This window comes from Neolamprologus multifasciatus, chromosome 15 (assembly GCF_963576455.1).
Source record: "Neolamprologus multifasciatus chromosome 15, fNeoMul1.2, whole genome shotgun sequence".
Lineage (NCBI taxonomy): Eukaryota > Metazoa > Chordata > Actinopteri > Cichliformes > Cichlidae > Neolamprologus > Neolamprologus multifasciatus.
Genome location: NC_140453.1, coordinates 5,113,911 through 5,138,518, shown reverse-complemented (window position 1 = coordinate 5,138,518; position 24,608 = coordinate 5,113,911). Strand labels below are relative to the sequence as shown.

General features: G+C 42.2%; 2 protein-coding genes across 2 annotated transcripts; one reads left to right on the top strand and one right to left on the bottom strand.

The window, feature by feature from the left end:
- The first annotated feature begins 910 nt into the window (after positions 1-910).
- znf410 (zinc finger protein 410) lies at positions 911-18,205 on the top strand. The gene is made up of 12 exons (XM_085132680.1): positions 911-1,044; positions 1,334-1,420; positions 1,507-1,558; positions 1,683-1,815; positions 3,972-4,154; positions 8,485-8,706; positions 11,195-11,351; positions 12,228-12,409; positions 12,911-13,000; positions 13,157-13,276; positions 14,387-14,506; positions 17,088-18,205. The coding sequence occupies exons 3-12, from the start codon at positions 1,526-1,528 to the stop codon at positions 17,186-17,188; spliced, it is 1,341 nt and encodes a 446-aa protein (XP_084988806.1). The 5' UTR covers positions 911-1,044; positions 1,334-1,420; positions 1,507-1,525; the 3' UTR covers positions 17,189-18,205.
- Positions 17,585-24,608, bottom strand: entpd5b (ectonucleoside triphosphate diphosphohydrolase 5b). The gene is made up of 13 exons (XM_085132681.1): positions 24,389-24,608; positions 23,851-23,930; positions 23,500-23,643; positions 22,932-23,007; positions 22,476-22,511; positions 22,078-22,166; positions 21,907-21,989; positions 20,885-20,946; positions 20,428-20,529; positions 20,013-20,156; positions 19,642-19,698; positions 19,343-19,458; positions 17,585-18,127 (listed from the first exon to the last, which is right to left on the bottom strand). The coding sequence occupies exons 1-13, from the start codon at positions 24,606-24,608 to the stop codon at positions 18,044-18,046; spliced, it is 1,293 nt and encodes a 430-aa protein (XP_084988807.1). The 3' UTR covers positions 17,585-18,043.

The following is a 24,608-nucleotide window of genomic DNA, read 5'->3' as shown; positions in this document are numbered from 1 at the left end:
TTTTTTTTCCTTTCTACAATTAAACATGTCCATTTGAATGGTACTGCTGCTTGGTTGACATTTAAAACAGCACTCAGAGGTCACATAGTGAGGAAAACATTGAATTGTATAATCTCAGCTGGAAACAAGATTAGAAACAATGAAACGTGTTGCATTTCTTTCAGCACACCTCTCTCATCACAAGAGCTGAGCGTGGAAAAAGGAAGTGGTTAAAAATAAATCATTGCTTTCATGACATGAAAATAAGACACAAACAGAGGGTAGCTGTAGTTTCTTTCATTTTAGTTGGAACTCAGGCTTTACACCTACTGCTTTTAAAGGTGGCCTTTTTACTTGATATGTAATGAACATGAACACTGTTTTTAAATGTTAATAATCCAGTGCCAAACAAATGTGATCAGTATATCCCAGTAAAACAGTCACTTTTTTCAAGCTTTAGATCCTGTAGACCCTGTTGCCATTAATACTTGCTCCACGGTAGTCTAAAACTAACTGTATGCTAATATCTTATTTATTTTTATGTAAAATGTACTGCATGTCACCACCAGGGAATCTTCGTCATTCAGCTGCAATCTTCACCGGTCAACATTCTCCATCTCACCCTATCCCTAGCATCCTGCTCTATCACACTATACCGCTCCATGTCTTCCTTCACTACTTGATCTTCCTCTTTTCCTCTTGCCTGGCAGCTCTATCTTCAACATCCTTTGTCCAGCATACCCAGTATTCTTCCTCTGCACATATCCACGGCCCTCTAACTTTTACTCCAAACTCAACTTAAGCTTTTTACCTCTGATATATTTATTTCTAAAAGGGAACAATGAAGCCAATAAGCTATTGAACTTACTGAGAGGTCAGTTTTTACATTAAATTACACATCTCTACCGCTAGATGGCGTCGATGACACAGAATCGTTCTTACTGAAAACGCGGAAGTGTCTTAAAATTGATGTATCTGAGCCTCCGTAGCCCAAACCTGCTCTTTGGAGATAAATATACATTAAGTTGCTCTTACGCTGTGTCCTGCATACACATCTATTGCAAGGTAAACTGTTTAATGTCACCGGAGAATTAACGGAATTGTATAGCTGTCTAGTGTGTCGTCAGCGGGGATCCATCATTTTGGAAAATAGCTCCGGTGGCTAGGTGCTAGCTCTGCTAGCTAGGTAAACAGGCAGTGTGCCAAATGCCTGTTTTTATCCAGAACAGTTTAGATGGATTTTATTGAGGTTTGGCTACACTTAGCTGCAGTTGCCGAGCATACAGTGGCTCTTTGTGTTTACCAAAAACCTCCGGAGGTTTACCTGACAGCTTTGTCTTGTTGTTGACCGCAGAGCTCGTACCATGGATTTGACTGGAAGATGACCTGCAGCCCGAGCTTATGACTGACAGATTCTGCCGTTCACCAGGTCACATTTGAGGTGTGTGTTGTTGTCATTGTGCTCGAGCCACTTATACTGACGAGTATTTTCGTTTAATAGCTCAGTGTTGTTATTTCGCCCTGCAGGTTCCACACAGGGTGACCCATGCTTTCTGATGAGCTTGACTCCAAACCAGAGGTAAGCTTTCCATCATTTTCGCCCTCCGAAGGGAGACCACTTTGTGGTGCAGGGATCTGTTAAATAACACACGAGGTTAATCTTTTTTTTCATGCTGTGCCTCTTCTCCTTCCCCATCACTCAGCTGCTGGTGCAGTTTGTGCAGAACGCGTCCATCCCATTGGTGCAGGGTCTGGAGGACTCGGAGTCCAAACACTGCTGCCTGCCTCTGCTGGCCCCTGCTGAGAGCTCCCTGTGCACCCCGCTGGAGCTCACAGGTGAGCAAATGCTCACTTCTGTTGTCTTGTCCACTATTGGGCAGAGTAGTGATATTCGTGCCACATCTTTCATTACTACATCCAATCGTTTTCGTTTTTTTTTTTCATTGTCTAGTAATATTACTACCAGAGCCCTACCTTGTTATGGAGACAGGCGTTTACTCTAGGAAAGCTGGACAGGCGTAGAAGGTCCCTAATCCATCAGCAGGATTGGTATCTGCTCCTTTGTGGAAGGAACAGGATGAGCACTGCCAGAGCTACAAATTGACCTCCAGCAGGCCACTGGTGTGAATGTCTCTGACCAGACAATCAGAAACAGACTTCATGAGGGTGGCCTGAGGGCCTGATGTGCTCTAGTAGGCCCTGTGCTCACTGCCTGGCACCATTGATATATCATTAGCATGTCTCTGGAAGGACACACAGACCTCTAGAGCCTAGCCAATGACACCCTGACTGCCATTAGGTATTGGGATGAAATCATTGGATTGTCAGACCCTATGCTGGTGCAGTGGGTCCTGGGATCCCCCTGGTGCACAACAATGCCTGGCTTTATGTGGTGAAGATATGCAGGCAGTCTCATTCCTTTAACTGGACCAAAACCCAATAGAATACCTCTGGTTTCACCTCAGACTGTCCTAAAGCTCAGTGATGCCCTGGTCCTAAACTGGGAGGAGATCTCCCCCAAGACACATCCTGTCATCTCATTGGGAGCATACCCCAACGTTGTCAGGCATACATACAAGCACATAATAATAATGATAATGATAATAATGTATACTTTATTGATCCCCGTGGGGAAATTACTCTCTCTGCATTTAACGATTCACTCAGTGAAGCGGTGGTGAGCCACTGATCAGGCGCCCGGGGAGCAGTGTGTAGGGACGGTACCTCAGGGTAGCTGTTCAATGGATTCGAATTCCCGACCTTACGATCTTGGGGTGGCTCTGCTACCTACTGAGCTATCCCTGCACTAAAAAAAAAATAGCTGACCATTGTCGACAGGATTTGAACCTGTGCGGGGAGATCCCAGTGGATTTTTAGTCCGTCGCCTTGACCGCTTGACACATTACCCAGTCAACACCAGTATAGATATCCAGCATTTTTTTTCCCTCCACTGATGTGTTTTCCAAGTGTTCTTTTGTTTTTATTTTATTTTTTTAGCAGTGTATATTCACACCAACATTGATACATGTACCTGCACAATTTCTGTTAAACTGATACACCGGTCACAGCTTTAATCATAGATTCTTGTTCTTTAATAGAAGAAGATGATAATGATGAAGAAGAATAGAAGATAAAAGATACCTAACCAACAATCTCTGCCATTTAACGTCTGTGTCATTTAGAAAGAAAATGTAGGTGTAATTGTCTGTAGTGAGTGATGGCTGCGGCGCTGAGCACTTACTGAATCATATACGAGTGTATATGAGTGGCACTAGCTACAGCCGGCCTTTGTGTGTGGAATAGTCACATAAATACGTGTGCCACATTGTTAAATTCAAATGCACTAGTTTGTGAGAAAACATGAAATTTGTTGCTAATTAAATTTTTTTGTCACATGAAAATAAGCATTTAGAAGACCCTTGGCAATAAGAACAGTTCTTCACAGCATTCTGATTGTTTTCAGAATATCTCTATCCCTACAGATTTGCACTGGTGCATTTAACCGTCTATTTTTGAAACCTGGAAAGCCTTCCACGGCTGTTGAAAAAGATGATAAATCATCTCTAAGAAAAGAAAGAAAAGCGCTTGCTAGAGATGCTTCAATTTGGAAGGACAGATATTCTTTGTGACACAATGTGTCTATGATTTTTTTCTATTTTTTATTAATCTACTTTCAATAAGAGGGGCAGATCTAAAAGAGCAGACAGCACTGATTGTAAATGAAGGCTATATTTGCATTCAGTGTTGCTTATCAAGTTCTATTTTGTGCCCTCTTGAAGTCTCATACACACACTGAATACATTTAGTTATTTTAAATCAGTATTTGCCTTGTTTATAGTATGTTCATGTCTGCTAGTTTATATTTGTGCTATTAAATCAGTACAGTGCACTTGTCATATCTGTGTAAACAGCTCACTGATTATTTACTGTTTGATATTACTTTACAGTAAATGTGTTTTCAATTTGACACAATAACCGATTTCCTCCCCCAGATGGAGGCCTAAGCCACGAGCCTGAGAGTTCCCCCTCCCTGACAGAGTTTGGAGGCGTGTCGGAGCAAAGCTCATTAGTAGTCCAGACGCACTCTCACCCACGGGCCTCAAGCCCCCCGCCCATCCTCCATGACTTACAGCAGTCAGACAACACTTCCTATGTCCTGCTGAACCTTGCAAAAGGTAAACGAACATTAAAGGGACGTCGTTTGTCTCTGCCAAAGTCTGAATTACGTTTTTGCCACACTTGGCATCCATGTTCTTTAGTTCAAATGCTTGAATTTATTTTTGTGACTCACGATTTCTTCCTTTGCAGGACAGCAAAGTAACGTTAATCCTTTGGTTCGACACTCACTGGCCACTTTGTTAGGAACACCTGTTCTACTGCTTGTTAACACAAATATTTAATCATCCAATCACATGGCAGTACCTCAGTGCATTTGGGCATGTGGACATGATCAAGACGACCTGCTGGTGTTCAGAGCAACAGAATGGAGAAGAAAGGATAAGCGACTTTGAATGTGGCCTGGTTGTTAGTGCCAGCCAGGCTGATCTCAGTATTTCAGAACCTGCTGATTTTCTGGGATTTTCCCCACAAAACCTTCTCTAGTGTTTATTGAGATCAACAGACCATGTGACTTTCGCGCGTTGCATTGTAGGTACGAGTGGCAGCAAAATCTAAACACTGCATCAAGCGCTAGCATTTCCAGCACCGGTAACATTTAATTCTGCATTAAACCATACTTGCATTTTATTTGCCCCAAAAACAGTTATGTACAAAACGAGAACTCGGCAGGTCTGTACAAAGACAGACGTGACGAAAAGGCAAAAAAAAGCACAAGGAAAAAATCAAAGGAGTGAAAGGGTCAGACCCATACGAGCATACAGAGTGGAGTAAGCATGTTAGCGTGCTGCCCAACTTTCATCACGCACATATTTATAATTATATGGTCCTAAGTGTGAGTGCATACACTCACAAAATGTTTAGTAACTTCAGATTCCTGCAACAAGCCCAGGTACAGTTTACTTTGGTGATTACTGTTGTAATTTTGTTTTCTTTATCTCCTGTACAGGCCAACGCAATCTATTTGTCGTTTTACAACATTTTCAGATCCAATAGATATAAAATAAGTGTTTCTTAATTCATTCAATTAATTGTCTTTATTTATAAATGGCATTATTGTTTCATTCTATTATAGAATCTTACAAGAAGGAGGCAAAATTGTATTCCATCGTGCTTTATTAGCTGCTTTGATGAAAAACAAATCAACAATGCAAAAAAATAAGAAAAAATAACCATATCAAAACAACATACTGGAAAACAGTTATTCATCACTTGATTCCTTCAATACAACACTTGGGCACATATATGCAGACTTTTCGTGGCTGTTTTGATCTCGCTCTCTCTCTTAACCGATCAAATCTCGCTGTGGTAGCAGCTTTAAACTCGGTATGACCCAGGTTGATAGAGGGGCCCAGTCTGGATCGCATTCCAGCATTTTGTAGGCTGGTTTTCCTACAAAGCACAACAAATATTAGCCTGCAAAGCCACAGTGAACAAAGCAGCATAGCATCGAATTCAATTCAAATCAATATAAGACTTATTTGTAACCTACATCAACAATTATGTTACGATAAATTACGTAATAACTACAACAGAAGACTGACTTTTGTGGAAATGCTTGGAGCAGACTAACATGTGAGCTGGAGTGTTCTGAAACGTTATATTTGGTCTTCGAATTGCTGCAATCCAGGCCATCCGTCGGCTCTTTGTTACTTCGGAAACAAGGCTTAAAGAATTTTTCTTCCACGACGGAATCCGATAAAAAACGATCTCTTTACCCGTCGGCTTCCCGTGGCTGTCATGTGACCGGCTATTGCAGTTAATAATACAACAGCTTCTTGACATTTTTTGTGTTTCTTTTTATTGCTGTGTGACTGTTTTCTTGTGAAAGCCTGCATGCGCTAGTACCGCTTGCCACTCGTACCTACAATCCTTTGCGGTTTTGACATAACATTTTCGATCTCTATAGAGAATGGTCTGAAAATATCCAGCAAGCAGAAATTCTCTGGGTGAAAATGCCTTGTCGGTGTCAAAGGTTAGAGAAGAATGTCCAGACTGCTTCAAGCAGATAGGAAGGTATCAATAGCTTAAATAACCACTCGCTGCAGCCAAGAGCAGAAGAGCATCTCTGAAAGCAAAACCTGTTGAACCTTGAATCAGATGGGCTGCAGCAGCAGAAGACCGCACTAGGTATCACGCTTGTCAGCTAAGAACAGGAAAACAAGTTTGCAGTTCACACAACCTCACCAAAATTGGACAATAGAAGATTAGAAAAGTGTTGCTTGGTCATATGAGTCTTGATTTCTGCAGCGACATTCAAATGGTAGGGTGAGAATTTGGAGAAAATAACATGAAAGCATGTGTCCATCCTGCCTTGTAACAGTGGTTCAGGCTGGTAGTGCTGGTGTAATGGAGTGGGGGATATTTTCTTGGCGCACTTTTAGCCCCTTAGTACCATTTAAGCATCATTTAAGCTAGGGATGCACTGATACCGATACTGGTATCGGGTATCGGGACCGATACTGTAAAAATGTGGTATCGGTTAACTCGTAAAAGTTAACCGATACCACGAACCGATACTAACTTATTTCATTAATCAGAGGGTGGATTGTCATTTTTGTTGTAGTTTTTTAGATTGGCCACTAGGGGACAGGCACAGGGTTAGACGAGTAAAAAAAGAGAAACTGGCGGCTGCTGTAGCTAGGCTAAACAAAATGTCAGCAGTGTGGACCGGAACAGCCAACTTTAACTCAGGTTTTGGAAAAGCGATGAAAAATGTCAAGAGAAAATTCACGGGCAGTTAAAATAACAGAGGCTCTGACTCATTTTATTGCTCTGGATGACCAGCCAATGCCGGTCGTGGAAAACATAGGATTGCACCGTCTTCTCAGCATACTCGAGCCGCGATATGAAATTCCCAGCCGCCCACACATCAGGGAGATAATGGTGCCAAAACTTTCTAAAGAGGTAAAGACAAGCAGTGTGTGCGATGTCAGTCCTTGGTTTAACGGCACAGTGGACTGATGATCCACGGGTAGATGAGGATTTCGTTCATCAATGCCAAATACTTTCGTTATTTTGTTCGTTTGTTTATAATATGGACACTCTGCAACAATTTAAAAGTTTATTTTATTCTCAAACCTAATTTGTATTTATTTTATTCCAAACAGAAGTGTTTATTTATTATTCTGAAAGCTCGAGACAGCCAATAGTTCAGTGATATTTTGTTAAATTACAATGTGGAGACTCTGCAATAATTTAACAGAAGAGCTTATTTTTCACTTGAAATTTTTTTGTGGTCATTTTTATTAAGATATTATTTATTATCGGCAGAGAATAAAATAAAACCTGTCTTCCAATTCATTGCATTTGTGTGTGTGTGTGTGGTAGAAGTATCGGTTTTTGTACTCGGTATCGGCAAGTACTCAGATCCAAGTATCGGTATCGTATCGGTTTGAAAAAATTGGTATCGTTGCATCCCTAATTTAAGCTCCACAGCCCGCCTGAGTATTGTTGCTAATCATGTCCATCCCTTTATGACCACAGTGTAGCCATCATCTGATTCCAGGAGGATAACGCACCGTGTCACAAAGCTCAGATCATCTCAAACAGCTTTCTTGAACCTGACGATGAGTTCGCTGTAGTCGAATGACCTCCACAGTCACCATCTCTCAAACCAGCAGAGCATCGCTGGGATGTGGTCGAACAGGAGAATTGTAATCTGCAGAAGCTGTGCGATGCTGTCATGTCAATATGGACCAAAATCGTTTCCAACGATTCCAACGATTTAATGAATCTGTGCCATGAAGAATTAAGACAGATCTGAATCAAAAAGTGGGTCCAACAAGGTGTACCTAATAAAGTGTCCAATCAGTGTGTATCTTCTAACATTTGCTTTCTATATTAAAAAAAAGCAATATTACTGTTAATTGACAAGCAAAGTTTCATATAAAAAGTCTAAATCCCGTCTTGTGTCTGCACTTTCTGTCTTCCAAATTCCCCACACAGCGCCAAAAAGAAATGGGGTGACACATTTTCATTCAAAAAAGAAAAAATATTTTGGCTTGAAGAAATGAGCCTTGGCAGGCACATTCTCTTGGTTCATCGGGCCTTGGCAGGAGAGTCAAAAAATTAATTTTGGTCTCCTCACATACACCTTTTGTGCAGCGCGCTGTGTTCTGTGATTCAGTGAGACGTGATGGAGAGACTTTTCACTGGACAGAATTACTTGTTTATTAAATGTAATCAGTTCCTGAAGAAAGGATTGTCATGTTTTCTTATATTTCTATTTGGGGGTCTGTTGAAAACTTCCTCCCGCTTGCCGAGCAGCATTGAAAGAACGATAATAAATAAATAGAAGTGACCTAGAGCGCCTCAGAGATATACTGCAGCTGTCTTCTATTTCAGTTACTCTCATCCCGACCCTTTTCTTTTTTCCCCCCCTGTCAGGCATTACAGCCTCCTCAGAGTCCCTGATCTTCGCCGCAGATGGCGCCGGGGATGATGAAGATGAGGGGGTCCCATCGGGGGACTACGGAATAGATGGCAGCGCTCCCTGGTATCTGCGGGTACAAGAGCTGGCACATGACAGCTTGATCGCCGCCACACGGGCTCAGCTAGCGAAGGATGCCAAGGCCAGCCAGGACGCCAGAGCTGCAAGTGTCACGAACGGTAAAGAATTCTTCCAGGGATCTTTTACACCTTAAAGTTATGTCAAATATACTCTTTTTGAAACCTTATTAAAACAACACTCATTGGATGTGAGCGCTGCTACTGGCGTGTGCTCTGTAGGCAGCTATTTGGGATTTAATATCAAGTTTGAGAATAAAACTGGGGGGAAAAAACCAAGACGTAACGGCTGTGTAGAGGAAGCGGCGTATATTTTGGTAGCAGGGATCAAAGACAGAAGAGAAAGGAGGTCAGCGAAGAGATGAAAACGTGGTGTAATCAACTCTGACTAAAACTGGGTCCCAAAATCCTCCTCTCGAGTCTCCCGATCAAAAGGAATTTGTAGCTTTGTCTTTGACTGATGTACGAGTGCGACGGCAGATATTTAGTAGAGCTGTAAATGTCACAATATAACGAAGCGGTGATCAGAATCCAGCGCCTGTGGTTATGTTACGTCGCTGATGATTTAGTAAAAATGCGGGGTGGCAGGAGGTCGGGCCTGGGGACACACATGCGATCAAGCCATTAGGAAGATGTTATATTGCAGAAAATAAAAATAGCTGATGGTTCTGAAATATCGTGTTTGCTTTATTGCCGAGAGTTATATAAGTAAATCGATATCACTCATGTCTGCACAAATATAAGCGAAGAACAGGAGCCACTTAGATGTGCACAAAGAGAAGAAGTGGGAGGGATGGAGGCTCGATGCTTCACAGATTAGATCTTATTTGTTGAACCTGGTTCAGAAAAGTGTAAATCTGCCAGCAAGTGCGGTTATAGCCAGGAAATAGTTTAATAGCTGTTAACCAAAACCTGTTACTGTATATTCATCAACTCCTTTTCAATACAGCATTCGTTAAGCTGTCATAAAATAAGGCTGCGGTGGCCTTTGAGTCTCAGTGGTCACAGAATCCAGTGTGACAACAGCTGCTGGCTGTAGCCTCATGTTTCCCCTCTTCTTTTCAACTTTCTACCATCTGTTTGAAAGTAATGCGACGCTACACTTAGAAAAATCTCTAAATAGCTATTAAACGCTCGTCCAGGTCTCGCAAGCTCAAACCGCTTTGATCGTCGACTTGTTTACCGTCCTCTCCCGCATGACGTCTCGACCTGTTGCTTATTTATCGGCGTCCGTCCACACGTTTATCTTATCTTACGGTAAAGCCTCTGCTCTGATCTGAAACAGACGCTCCACGGCGCTGCTGACCCGCACCAGGAGTCAGGACTACATCGCAAACCATTTTAAGTCGCCTCCACAGGCCGCCTGTTAGATAAAGCGTTTACCCATGACATTTAAGGCTCCATGACTCCTAGCTACATCTCTGATCTTTGAACCCCCCACTTCTGAGTCGAATTGCAGCTGGAGGTCCGTGTTGAAAAGTGATATGGGAGTGTAAGAAGTTTACTTCGTATCTCTGCCCAGCCCCGGGTTTGTTTCCTCCCATCTTGACCTGACCGGGATTATTTTACATGTTTGTGATGATGTGCACAAACAAATCAAGCGGTAACGAGAAGGCATTATTGTTTGTGCTGTGTTGTTTTTGTGTGTGTTGAAAATAGATTTTCAGGTAAAATGGAAAAGCTGTCAGGTGTCTTAAAATCTGCACTTTGTCTCTTAAAAGTGGTTATGTTACTCTGTGCATTCTTCTTTACTTACAGGTTTCCACATAGTCAGATACACTCTTTTAATACAGCTGACATTTCTCAGCACAGTTATCTTTGACTTTGTTGTATCTGTATCAAGATCAAGCGAGAGCAGCTAGTAATTCAGCCGTGTGAAACAAGCCCTTCAAGGCCACCCTCCCCTTCTTTGGATTGACAGATCCTCAGCAAGATTAATTGCTTTGGCACCTTCATCACCTAATGCCGGGGTCTTTAAGCTGCTAATTGATCAGTACAGGAAGCAGGCAGCGTGTTGCACAACACTGGTTTCTTCTTCTGCTTCAGATTCTGGCTGGAAATGTGACTCAGGATCAGGGACAGCTGGCTAGCGCATGTCCTCGGATCTTTGAGGCTGATAGCAACAGAGTTTCTCCAGCTGTCTGCTGGGCAGAAGTCAAAGTCAAGCGGGGGGTTTATCAGACATATGGGGGTAGTTTGATCCACAGTACTCACTTGGGAGGGGAGAAGTGCAAAATCACTGAGTGTAGTGGAGGTTTGTGATGCAGGAAGGCAGCACAGGGGCTCTGAACCTACTGCATCTAAATCTAACTTCCATCAGATTAGATTAGTTTCTTTCAGCAGCAGGATATCAGTTACAGGTGCTTTACAGCAGACACCAGCACAAACTAAACTGCAGCAGATAAGCGTGGAGCGTGGTCGGGTTAAATGGGACTGATTTCATTCATCTCTGAGTTTTGTTTTGGTTGCAAGTCTCAGTCAGTAACCAGTGATTAGCTTTTATAGAGGTATGCTCCAGAGGCCGGGGACACTCTCGCTGCTGGATTGTTTACCGCATCACCTCGCTCACTTTCCTCTCCCGGTTGCCTAGGTGACCACACACACAGTCTGATAGCAGACGGGGACAAACGAGACCTCTCTGCCAGAACGAGCCGCCCCCTCTCCAAGCAGATGCGCTGCTCGTTTGAGGGCTGCTGCAAGACGTTCACCTGGCCCGCTCATTTCAAATATCACCTCAAAACACACAGGTAACGCATCGCACAGACAGCACAGGGGGGGTTGTGCCTTATCCAGCAGTGGTTCAAGCATAGGGATGTTGCTCAAGTGTGCAAATTCTGATAATGTGGATGCATTTTTCAAATTAGAAAATACTACAGGGTTGTTGGTGTACACATTTCATTACACAGGAACGCGTGCACTAACTGTGAAATGTGATATTAGACAATTACATGCCTGTAATATCTGTAAAGTATAGATACAAGTCAGACAAAAAGATTCAAGCAGCTAATGTAGACACCACAAAGTAAGCTAGAGCCCAACAAAAGTGCAGAAAAGAACAAATTTGTGTGTATCATGGTATCTTGGTTATTTGTTGAGCTATGTAATGCCAGAAATTAGTGTCATTTTTAAGTTGTAATGGTGAGCAATCAAGTCCTCCTGAGCGTCTTTGGTTCCTGCAACTTTAATCTTCATGTTCTAGTATAAGATTTGGTGTAAGATGTGTAACCGGCTGCTGTCCAGACACGTTCTGCCCTCCTGAAGTACCCTCAAGGGCAGGGTGAGCTCGGTCTTCAAGCTATTCTGTGTGATTTTTTTCAAGTACAAAAGGCACTAGGTTTGTTCAGCAGTTGTAAAATGTAAGCTGGAGGTGTTGGCTTTAAACTGCACAGGTGTTTTACAGCCACAATGAAAGGAGTAATGGCAGCTCAGGAAAAGGTTCCTGCTTTATTTAGAAAGCTCTGCTGTGCAACAGGAGTTTCTCCAGCTGTATGGCAGGAGCTCTGTTGATACTAGCGTAGCAGATCTGTTTGAGGCTACCCCGTCTGACCTTGTGGCGAGCTTTAACCAACGAAACGAAAACGAGAGACGTCGAGGTTTGTTTGTCATCTTATCTCGGCTCGCAGGAATGACCGGATGTTCAGGTGCGGCGCAGAAGGCTGCGGGAAGAGTTTCTACGTGCTGCAGAGGCTGCAGGTTCACATGAGGACTCACAATGGGGAGAAGCCCTTCATTTGCAAGGAGACGAACTGTGGCAAGAGGTTCACCACTGCTGGAAACTTGAAGAACCACAGACGCACACACACAGGTGGGGAAAGCAGGACGGACCCCTGCGTTTAAAAGCCCAAATGTCCTGGAAGCAATAACTAACTAAGGCCATTTGACTCTGCTCATTTAATGCTTCCTTGGCAGAGTCAATGCTGGAGATTTGAAGAGTCAGCAGCACTGGCTCCTCCATTTTACTGCTGCAATCAGTAACACTACTCTGTCATATTTTATTTAAGGTGGCATTAAGGTTTCTGATGGCGTGCTCCACAGTCAGTTAGGTGACCTGTGCTTAGTTTCCGCCTGTATATCTGGAAGAATGAGCCGTAGCTGACTTATCTGGGTTATTTTGGTCATTGCAGCTTTCAGAAACGACAACAACAAAGCTGCAGTTTATTGTAATTTCCAGAAGCGTCGGGGCCATTCAACGCATCCCTTTGAACGCATCCGCATCTGATACTTTCTGCAAAAATAAGAGTTTAATTGGGGCTTTGTAATGCGGAGGTAAACAATATGTATATTTGTGGTGGGTGGCTGCTTTCAGGAGAGAAGCCTTTTCTGTGTGAAGCAGATGGCTGTGGGCGATCCTTTGCAGAGTATTCCAGTCTACGAAAACACATGCTCGTGCATTCTGGTGAGTGGGACAAGTTCACAGCTGCGCAGCAGTGCGCTCCTTTGTAATTAGCGCGCTACAGATAAAGTGTAAAGCAGCGCGCCTTGTAGACGGCGTCCTGCAGCAGTTCAGAAGAAGAATAAAGTTTTGCTTGGTGTCTGTGTGCGTTCTTCCCAGGTGAGAAGCCTCATGTGTGTGGGATCTGTGGGAAGACTTTTTCTCAGTCGGGCAGCAGAAACGTCCACATGAGGAAGAGACACGGAGAGGAGGGACTCAGTAGTGAAAGCAGAGAAACAGGTCTTTCTCCCCTTGTCTGTCTTACTCACTCACACACACACGCGCACACAAACACCCACCCAGTGTGGTGGGTGGATATGCTAATCCTTGGATTATGTAGCTTCAAGCTGCCCATACATTTTAAAGTCTGCATAGAGATGGTGTTGCTTTAATTTACATTTAGGAACATTTCCTGAATTGTTAATGACTTTTAGCACTTAAAAATGTATCATTCACATTTTTATTCTTCAGGCCCGGTAGCTGAATTGTTTTAGAATGAACATAGCTTCAAAAAAGAAAAAGCAGAGACAGCAAAACGCTGCTGCAGGGGGAAAAAAACGAAGTCTGTTGGGCTTTTTGTGATGGGGTCAAATCCTCTAAGAAGTCTTTAATCGCCAAGTTAAAATAACATCATCTTGCTTTATTAAAATGCATTCACCTTAGAAATTGCTGAGATAATTGAGTGAATATATACGGTTAATCTTCCAATCTTCCAACAGTCACTCCTGTCTCCATTCTCGGTATCATTTTCAGTACCTTTCAGATTAAAAGGATCGTTCATTGAGCTTTTCACATTCCAGCATCTGGAACAATTGAACAAAATAAGCTTAAATTCATTTTTAGCATGAAACAATGACAGCAGACAGCACATTTGCCTCCTTGTCACATCTCTGTAGCAGCAGGGAAGCACAGCAGCTGAATCACCGCCGAGGAAACGCTGCCAAAGCTCTAATTATAAACAGCAGATTTATTCGGGTCAGCCTCCCCAAAGAGGCCAGTCTTTTGTAAAAGCGGTGCAAAGGAAGATGCGGTTGCACAACAGCCTGGTAGTTTCTGTTATTTATACATGACAAGAGGTACTGGATTAATTATTAAATTGAGTGTGAATAACTAGAATAAGCAAACAAAAATCAACATTTATACAGAACGCATTCTAGAAATCTAGATTTCAAGTTTTTATCAGTTATTTTTTTAACATCATTTTCTAACCAGCACTGGCCTGTGGTGATCACACCGAGGCTGCAGGTTTAGTCCTGGTTTCTATAAAGATGACGGATCACTCTAAATGTGCTCTCTTGTGTTGAGGTTTGGGGAAAAACAAAAAGTTTGATGTCTGTGTGCAACTGACAGGAGAGGCTCTGACACAGAGCAGCCTGCTGGAGGCAGACGGTGAGAATGGAGACAATATGGTCACCATGACAACAACCGTGGAACCCATGAATCTTCACCATGCCATGCTGAGATCACCAGGTAGGCGTTTGAACAAGTATGACAGGAAAAAAAAGGCAGTTCATAAAGAGTGGATTTAAAAAACACCTAACACATCTGACAATGCTGTAGCCCTGCAGTAAACTCTCATTTGGTGAAGCTCATAATGTTCTGTTAATGTCAGGGATGCTGAGTCAACTTGTGGTGTCACTAATGTCCCATTAAGTGTTTTTCAGGGAATGAGTCTTTTGATAACGGCGGCTACACTCAGGCTGTGTAGACTTGTGTTTGCTCGAGAAATTTCACATTTAGGCTGTTTCCAGCAGTTCAGCTGGCACTCTTTGCATTGTACCTGTTAAATAAATAAGATTAAAAACGAATTTGTAAATAACATCGATAACCTCGTGCTGGTAATAATAAATTCACTAGTGTAGCACCGCTGCTTGCATATTAGTTTTGTTTTGAGTGTTCGCCCACCTCTCAGGTTTTGTTTTTTGTTTTTTTAACCAATCAGCCATAAAATGCTGATGCGGTATTGTCATCACCGGTGGGTGATGTGGACACGATTACTCAAGATCAAGGCAACATGGGATTCTAAAATTCATACCATAGGTGCATCTACCACAACTCTTGGACGAGTATGAAGCTTAATGACCTTGACCTCAAGATCAAGGTCAGAGGTTAAGCTTTCAGAAAATCATCTGAACGAGATAACTCAAGCAGTTATTGCACTGGTGGCTGCCAGTATTTTTTTTTACTTGGTAAACAAGACTGCGATTCAAGCGCCTGTGTAAATGGTTATGGGACTGTGTTGATGACATAGTTCACATAAGCAATGACCAAAGTGTCAGTGCCAACCACAGCTTTCAAAAAATAGGAGCTTGAATTTATGAGACAGACAGACTCTCTGCTTTAAAGATCAAACTTAACACTATTTTTGATAAACCTTATAGTTATGTCTGGATCAGGTGACCTTTGCAATAGGTCGAGGCTCCTGGGGGCTTCACATAATGCACTGAGTGTTTCTTTTTCATTCTATGTTTATACACATCCTACATTTAATCATTAGTTCTTATTCATTCTTGGATCTCTTTATTTGTCCGGTCTCTCTCCCCTGATCCCCAGCCAGTCACAACAGATGACCCCCCTCCCTGAGTCTGGTTCTACTTGTGGGTTGTTGTTTTTTTACTCCCTTTACTAAAAGGGAGTTTTTCATTCTCGCAGTCTGATTTTTGGGTTTTTCTATTACTGAAGGCTCTTTATCTTACTATATAACGTGCCGTGAGGTGACTGTTGTTGTGATTTGGTGCGATATAAATAAAATTAAAATTATTTGAACACTGAAGAGCCAGGTGATGTAGTTCAGACGTGTGACTGGGAAGCCTGGAAACATCCGAGCTGCATACAACTTGTATGTAGGGATGGGTACCGGTATCCGGTGCCATGATGGCACCGGTTCTGACATAAACGGTAGTAACCAGACCGAAAAGCAGCGCACATTTCGGTGCTTTATTTCGGTGCTTTTTTTTTCCTGAGATGTGATATACTTTGAATTCTAGCCAATCATTTCACGTTTCGAGGATAGTAGGCGGGTCCAGGTACGTATGTTCTTTTAGAGCAGAGCTACAGATTAAAAATGCCCAAGGCGAAGCGGTCAAAAGTCTTGCTGTACTTCACAGCAAAAGATGCAAACTCAGCAGCCTGCAACAAGTGCTTTAAGCTGATACTGTGGAAAGGAGGTAACACCTGAAATCCGATGAAACACCTGGCGACGCATAGCGTTTTTTTTAAAAGCCGAAAAATGCGCCGTATTTGATAGCTTGCTGCGAGACCTCACACCGAGCGCATCTACTGCAGGTGTGGTGCCTGTTATCGGACGAAGAGTTAGCAACATCCCCCAAAAAGCTGAAGAGTAGAGTCCTGGCCCCTAGCCCTGCCAGTGTAGCAGAAATGATGACGGATGATGATGCAGCAGCAGCCGTTCTTCTCTGCGTGAGTAGCTTAATGTTGTTCGTGTATAATTTACGTTGAGTAGGCTAACCACGTTAATACATTAATGTATGTAAGGTGAACTAGCAAACATCATCATAGCTACATGCGGCTGTCTTCTTGTTTGATGGCAGATACTCCCTTCACCCTGGCCAAAAAGGCAAAAATGACCAAATAAAAAGTGGGAAACAGTTAAACATGAGAGGTTTTTGGATAAAGTTTTTGTTTTTTCCATTGTTAAAGCACTGCTTCCAGCCAAGAGTGATACCATATATGCCCTATAGCTGCAGAAAAGGCTAACATTGTTATCTTTTTACAAAAAAAACAGCTGAACATGAGAGGTTTTTGGACCAATTTTGTGTTCTCCATTCTTTAAGCACCGGTTCGAGCACCGGTTCGAGCACCGTTTAAGCACCGGCACCGTTTCAAAAGTACCGGTTTGGCACCGGTATCAGATAAAACCTAAACGATACCCATCCCTACTTGTATGTATTGCAGAAATTCCAGAACGGCTTCATCAGCACAAAGGCTGAAAGCGCGTGGTTTGATTTTACAATGTCTGCACCTTCATGTTATTTTAAATACATACGGGGTGAATAACATCCTCTTTGAACTTTCCTTTGTGTTTGTGTAGGCTCTGCAGACTCTGTGGTAGTTCTCTCTCAACCGCATGAACTGGTGACCATGACAACGGAGGGCCATGCATATGGAGAAGATGTAGTTGCTCTGCTGTAGTCCACCTTCACAACAAACATCACACACTGCGCGTTGCAGCAGCACTGGGCTGACTGCCACAGTGGACTACATATAGATATGTATCTGTAAAAAGATGACTTTCAGACCTGTAGACCCTTGTAGATATTTGTAATTAGCAACCAGTGATGGTTTTATTTTAATAAGCGTGAAATGGCAAAGTTTGTACAAACATTTTTTTTCCTCGTGTTTTTGAGAACAAAGACTCCCAAAGAAATACTGAGACGGGTTTTGCTAGTTTATGAAACTATAATGACCAGGAATGCTTATGTGCTTCATCATTGTAAACACTGAAATGCAGTGATGGTTGTTAATGAAAAATAAGTACCCCAAAACCTCAACGGCTGATAAGTTAAATTTAAATGTACCAGACACCCATTATAGCCATTATTCTTTTACTAACAACGAAACACTTGACATTAAAAACCACTCAAGCACAGTTAATCAAATGCTGCATGTAAATGCTGGTATTACATGACTTAACAAGCCAGGCCTCTCTGTTTATCAGCCTTAGTAAAATAGAAAACATCTATCTCGAATAAATTCTATATCCACTAATCCCCGAGGTGCATTAACAGAGTGTGTTATTGGTAAAATGTTTCATTCAACCTCGTGCTTCACTTGTTCTCCAAGTAGGGCAATGCATTTCTCATATATAGCTCAATATATTAACACTTGAGAATAATTGCTTTTTAAAAGAAATTAAGAATTACTCATGATGTTAGTTCTGCCCTTATAAAACCAACACCAGCTGTCTGCTGCTCTTAGATAAGGTAGTGTGGTTAGTGAGCGCCACCTAAAATCAGCTTCTCGTTGTCAGTGTACGCTCCTCATTTCTCAGTGAATCTTCAGGTAGTGGAAGTGATCCAATGTAGCACCCAGTGCCCAGCTAGCCTCCACGTTATTCACTTTCTTGGTTAGCTAAGGATGGAAAAAAAACAAAACACCAAATCACTCAAAGGATTTTTGTATTTACTGAAATAAAAAAAGGTAATGGAATTTTTTTGTGTAAAAGTGCCTCTTTTCCTTTGGTTTATTAAAAGAAAATTGACACAGACAAGTTTCTACTCAAAGTACTCCCAACTTTTTACAATTTTTTTTTTTCGAAGGAGTCCACAGATCCCTTCAAATCATCGGTTGCTTGTGTTTCCTCTGCAGTCTAAAGGCCCTCAGAGACTGGGAAGGTTATCCCGCTGACAGATATAAAAGCAACCACTGTTTTTACAACCTGCAGGTCACACTGGCTTCCTCTGTGTGTCAGAGCTGAAGGTCTTTTATCTCATTTCCACTGATGCAATACTAGTGCAGAGACACTTTTCTTTTGGTGTTACATCTGATAGCATTATATAGCGAAAGTTGGGTAAATAAGAAAATGATCAAAGCAGACAGAATCTCATTGGTCAGTTTCTTACAGCAGCCAAATCATTTTTGATGCCATTTCTGCACCCAGTAGTTTTCTTGAAAAGGTCTGGCCTATAGCTGGTGCCCCAAGCAAGATTAAGCCTGCAGTTTTTACCTCTCAGCCGAAAAAGGCAGATTGAATATTACCACTGGCTGCCACCAGTGTTTCTTATATCCGCACTAAATCTGTCTGTGCTTCATTCTTCCTGCATGGCTGTGTGGAGGTGTTGGGTGTTAATATATGCTTTAGAATTTAAGTGCCATGAAACTATCAGAAAATAACATTTTTGGCCCAGTTCTCTACTGTGGAAATGCACAGAGTCCATCCAAAGGTTCCCAGTCCCTGGGGAGGGTTCCTGAAATGCAACTCACCCTGCAATTTCTGTTAGCACAGTTATCTGCTGTTTTTTTAAGTGCACATAGTGAATTTTCAAACCTAAAAAGGTAGGATGAGATATTCCCATCTCTTCTTTGATTAATGTGTCAGGGCCTCTTTGAAGAAGGCCTGTGAAAATGCTGTGAAGTGTGAGGAGCTATTTTAAACCTTTTTATTTGAAACACTGCTTGTGTCTTTTGATAGGTTTCCATCTTATGATTCATCTGCAAGTTTGAACTAAACATAAATAGCTGAATTCGTAAAGCCGCGCAGCTTTGTGCGTTGGGTGTACTGCTTCGTTTGCATTCTTATAACCAAGGCCAGAACCCTGTTAATTTTATTACACAATGCTGCCTCACCTGCAAAACTGTGTTCTCTTTAAAGCCAAACCCATCCTTCAATAGACAAGTGATGTAAGTCATGTCCATACACAGGAAAGGGTGGATGGGAGGGTACTTGGTCATCTTATTGCACACTAAGCAGAGAAAAGGATAAATAAGGGCTGTTAGGTGTTAGGCATAATCAGTCATCTGTATTCTGCTGTGGATGAGGGCAAGATTTCAGATAGAAATGAGCTCCATTGAGATGCACACTGCGTCTCAAGTACAGGGAGCTGCAGATCTGTCATAGTAATGATGCATTCCTTCGCCCATCTCACCCTCTTTGGCTCTCTTCTTGAAGTCTCTGACCTCCAGCATCCCTCCGTGGACCTCATCTGCAACGGAGGTGACTGAGGTCATCTTACTCGCATTTAAAAATGCTACACCATTCATTACAAGAGCAAGTTTACATGTACATTTCCATAATACTAGTAATAGAGCTTGTGGCCTTTCAGCTTGGACTGGCAGAGAATAGCAATTTCTTTAATACCTACACACCTATAGCTCATCAAATCCCCTGAGACAGGTGCAAGTGACTCACATTTTCCTGCCTATGTCTAGCGCTGGAATGGGTAATGACACCCTACTGGGTCTGTATAATTATATAAGGTGTGTGCAAGGGTGTGTGTGTGTGTGTGTGCTCACTAACCGATAAGGCCCGCATCCACAGCTCTGTCAAAGTAATAGGAGAATGCATAAAAAACATTGGTGTCTTCAAGCTCGTACGGCTGATGAATAATCCCCTTCACCACCTTAAGTACTTCCTGATAACAAAGCTTGTATCCTGTGTAACCTGGAGGGGAAAGAAAAACAGAGACAGCAGTATAAAGTCAGCATCTTATGTTCATTCAAGTATGCCCTCATATTTTTGCTCATATTGCTGCTATATTTAAATTTCGTATCATGCATTTTGCTCGTAACTGACTGTAAACATCTGGTAACAGATTTGCGTTTTGTAAAACGCAAGAAAAAAAAATCAATGGACATTTTTTGAGTTCTTCCTTGCAAACATTAGCTTTGGGTTTCATCTGCTCACAGCTTGTTATAAGTAAATGGGATCATACCATCTGGGTCCCCGCTCACTTGATAGGTTAGACCTCCAAAGCACCATTCATCCCTGAACTTCTTTGGCAGACAGGAACTTTTAAAAACCTGCCACTCCAACCCTGTGACAGCGCAGACACCGCTTGTTTAAACTCGTGACTGGTTCAACAGCTTCACACAAGGTTACCGTGGTCATAGAATGACTCAAAAAAACTCAGGCAGTCACTAACACAATTTTCTCTGAAGCACTTCAGTGATTCATCTCAGTGTATCTCAGGGCCGGAATCATTTATAACAGAAAACTACATCTCACAAAAATATCTTTCTTTACTTTTCCTTCTCGAGATTTGGAAAATCTAAAAAAGAAACCATTTGAACTGACCCACCTTCTTCTCAGTATCCATCAGTGACGTGCAATGATGACACTGACATGAATAATGGCAAAGAAACACTTTTAGTTCATGTACAGCACAGTACCTTCTGCACCCAGAGCTCCCAGTGTGGCCAATCGTGCCGCCATCAGTCCATTTCCAAGATAGCTGCAGGAAGTTAAAGAATTGTTACACACTTGGAAAACCAAGCAGAAACAGACTGTGCATGTAACAAAGAAGTCATCCTCAAAAGAAGGCAAACAAGTGGAGTTTGCCTATAATACACATCCTAATGACTAAACAGTAGGGGTGGGGGGAAAAAATGGATACTGTGTAGCATCGTGATATTTTGTTTGCTAATAATGTATCGATACAGGGACAGCAGAAATTGATATTTTGTTACAAAAAGGTTTTTGTGCTCTGATTTCAGAGCATGTTGATCCTTTTTCTGAGCAAGAATCCTGACATTCCTTCACTGTCCAAATGTGTTTAACTTTTTTTATGGCAGCAATAAACATGACAGTTTACTTATTTTAATTTAAGACATGTTTTATTTTAATTAAGTTTAAAACTTTTTTATTTAATGTAAAATTATATTTTATTTTAATTTACTTTCAAATTCTTCAGTTGCTGAAGGGGCTGCATAGTTTTCATAAACTGCATAGTTCAGAATAGCTATAATTGTACCAGATGGTTGATTCAGTTAAGTTGGACTAGACTGTAATACAAACCGTTCAGTTTGTCAACAATAAAACTGAAATGAGAGAAAGACTGAGTGTGAGACTTTGATATTAGATATGAATATTGATAAAGTTTATGTACAGAAACTGAATATCGCAAAATATTTGAAATTGCAATAATATCGTATTGTGCGTTAAGTATCGTGATAATATCGTATTGTGGGATGTATGGTGATTCCCACCTCTACTAAACAGATACAAGACGTTTACCTAATTAAACACAGATCCGAGTGAAGTCACAGAGTCAGTGTCAGAACTTGAGGCTAATTTTAAATGTGAAAAAGGAAAATATGGAAATGATCTTGAATGTGAAATCAAGAAGCAATTTCTTATTCATTCACACTGTATTATGTCTCATGAAGCATACAGTCGTTTCTGAAACAGTTACCTATGAGTGTACAATTCAAATGTTGAGTTTAAGACATCAAACTTAACAGTGTAGTCAGCAGCAGGAGCACTTTCAGTGGTTTTCTACAGTGGAATACAGAGAGCACAGAGGGTTACTATCACTAAAAGTTACAGATCAGACAGATTTCTCTCAAGTGTTCAAACAACTGACCTTCAATTTGGGCAGGAAAGTGATTTGCGTCGATCCTCCTCCCAGATCCAATATTCCCACTGTCTTCTTGCTTCGCGCTTTCAGGTGACCTAAAAAAAAAGTCACACTTTAATCCAGAAACCACAACACAAGGGACCGAATCAGTTACACCTGCGATGTTATCTTCAAAAGGCCTATTTGGCAAACATGTACAAGCCAAAGTATAAAATCGCTGGATCCTATCTGATAAAGATCAGAGCACTCCTGTAGGCAGGAAATTCATAGTCGGACACATTTAGCCTCCATTTGTGAACATGAGGTGTGATAACGCGACGACACCTTTAGATACAAAGTTAAACCTGGATATGAAGTATGAAAAAGAGGTACAAATGTTTTACTGTTTAATGCAGTGTACTTGCCTGTTAGAAAGTTCAGCGATATCCAAGCCAGGAGTCCTACATTTACAAAATTAGCACAAAAGAAAAGCAAGATAACAGAAACCTGTAATTTCAGGTGAAAACAAAGACCATTTAAGAAACTAATTTTGCATAAACGAGGCTGAAACGCTGACTAATCAATTACACAACGGCACAACGGACAATAGTATTTTTGCACCGCATAATTACTGACTCTCATCTTTGTGGTAATATGCCATTTCGTTTTCTTAAGTGTCATCACAAAACACTGCTGTAATCTTCAGCAATTTCGGTTCATGCCTGCAGTAAACAACGATTCTTTACAGAAACTGCACAGCACGCTAAAAGCGGGCAGACAGATCACCGATGCCACCTGCAAAACACCTCAGAGAGGACAACAGCTGCCGTGATATCTCACGGATGTGTTGCTTGTCGGGGCAGAGGGCGGGCAGACGTTACCTTCCTTTTTGCCGTTCATTATGCTGACGCCGTCGTCTGACACCAAAAAGGGAGACTCGTCAAACACGTGTTGAACCTGAGGAAAAGAGGGCGAGACGGGCGAGAGAAAGGGAGATTTAAGTGCAACTAGGAGCAAAAGAAAACAATGAGATGGCCTTAATGTTATCTACTGTAATGGTAGCTCATCCAGAGGTGCCCTCCGCTTGAAGGGATTAATTATTTCCCTTGGGGGGGATTAATAAAGTATCATTTATCATTCAAGGTGCCCCAGGGCTATCCGTTACTATCTTATCCCCTCCACAAGAGCCTTCCACACTAATCTCCTGCTCTCTGATAACAATACTTCCCCTCCTGTCTCTGTAATACCTGCCACAGCACTTTCCTTTTCTCCCTGCTGCTTTGTTGGATAATAGGTTGTTGGGGGGTTTTTTTTCACGATGGTGTCAGACATTGTAGCGCCAAACAACTCCCATATGATAAAGAACTGCACTCTACACAATGCTTGTATTGTGTAATTGCCGTCTCAGGCCTCTCAATAAGGTCTCAGTACGAGACAGTGCACTCTTACCTGGTCCAGAAGAGCCTGAGCTTTCTGTGCGGGCAGCAGCCGAAGTCCAGCCGTGGCTCTGAGGACCAAAGGAGTTCTTTTCCACTCCACACGAGGCACCGTCCTCTTGGCTACCTTTAACAGCATCCTCACTGTTTCTCCAGCCTTTTAAACAGAAGCAACAATCACCGCAGAGCAGCCGAAAAGTCTACTGACCACAGAGTGACTGCTGAGAGCTGAGATGACACTTAGTGTTATGTCAGCTGGGCCTGACTTGGTTGTCATTTCGCATTTCTCACTTACTTTCGGGACTGTCTGAATGAGTGCACCCTCCAACTCAATGCAACTGATCAGAGGAAACGCTGAACTCACCGTTTCAGGGACGTCGACATATGCCGACAAGCCGGGCTTTATGGAATGAAACATCTCATTGTCCAACATGGGGAGCTGCTCTGAAAGACACAAGAGCCACCCACGTCACATATAGAACCTCTTAAAGGAATTTAGGGAGGTATAAATCTGCTTAGTGTACATATAGTTATGTTTAAGACGAGACACTGACTTAAATCTGACCAAATAGGATTATTACTGAAATTACCTACGCACCTTGAAGTGAGCATTTATGGATTTAAGAGAACTGCAAGTATAGATATTCACTTCAGTTCACCTGAAGCGTGCTACTTAAGCTGCACAGCACTTCAGTTTTTTTAATACAGCACCAGAGGTCTCCCCGCTACTCTTTACATTGTGAGAAAAACCCTTAGAATATTTATGCTAGGCTTTCTGCAGGCAGCCTGCAGTCATCACATGTCGCTCTTCCTGTATTAAGCACATAACGCCGCTAACCTAAGGAAATAAATAAATATAGGGAAGAGAACAGGCTAAAAGAGACACCTCTGGCCTGTATTACCTGAGTCGCTCTGGATGAAGGTGTAGACATGAATGCGTGTCCCCGTGCTCCCTGCATCAAACATCACCGCGTAGAAGATGCGGCTGTGGTTCGCCGGCCGACTGAGACTGGGAAGGATCCAGGAGAAATCCAGGAAAGAGTTCCCGAGTTGGGCTCGGCTCAGCCCTGTGACAGCGAGCAGGGCCAGGAGGAGAAGCGGCACGGCAGGCTTCATCTTCAT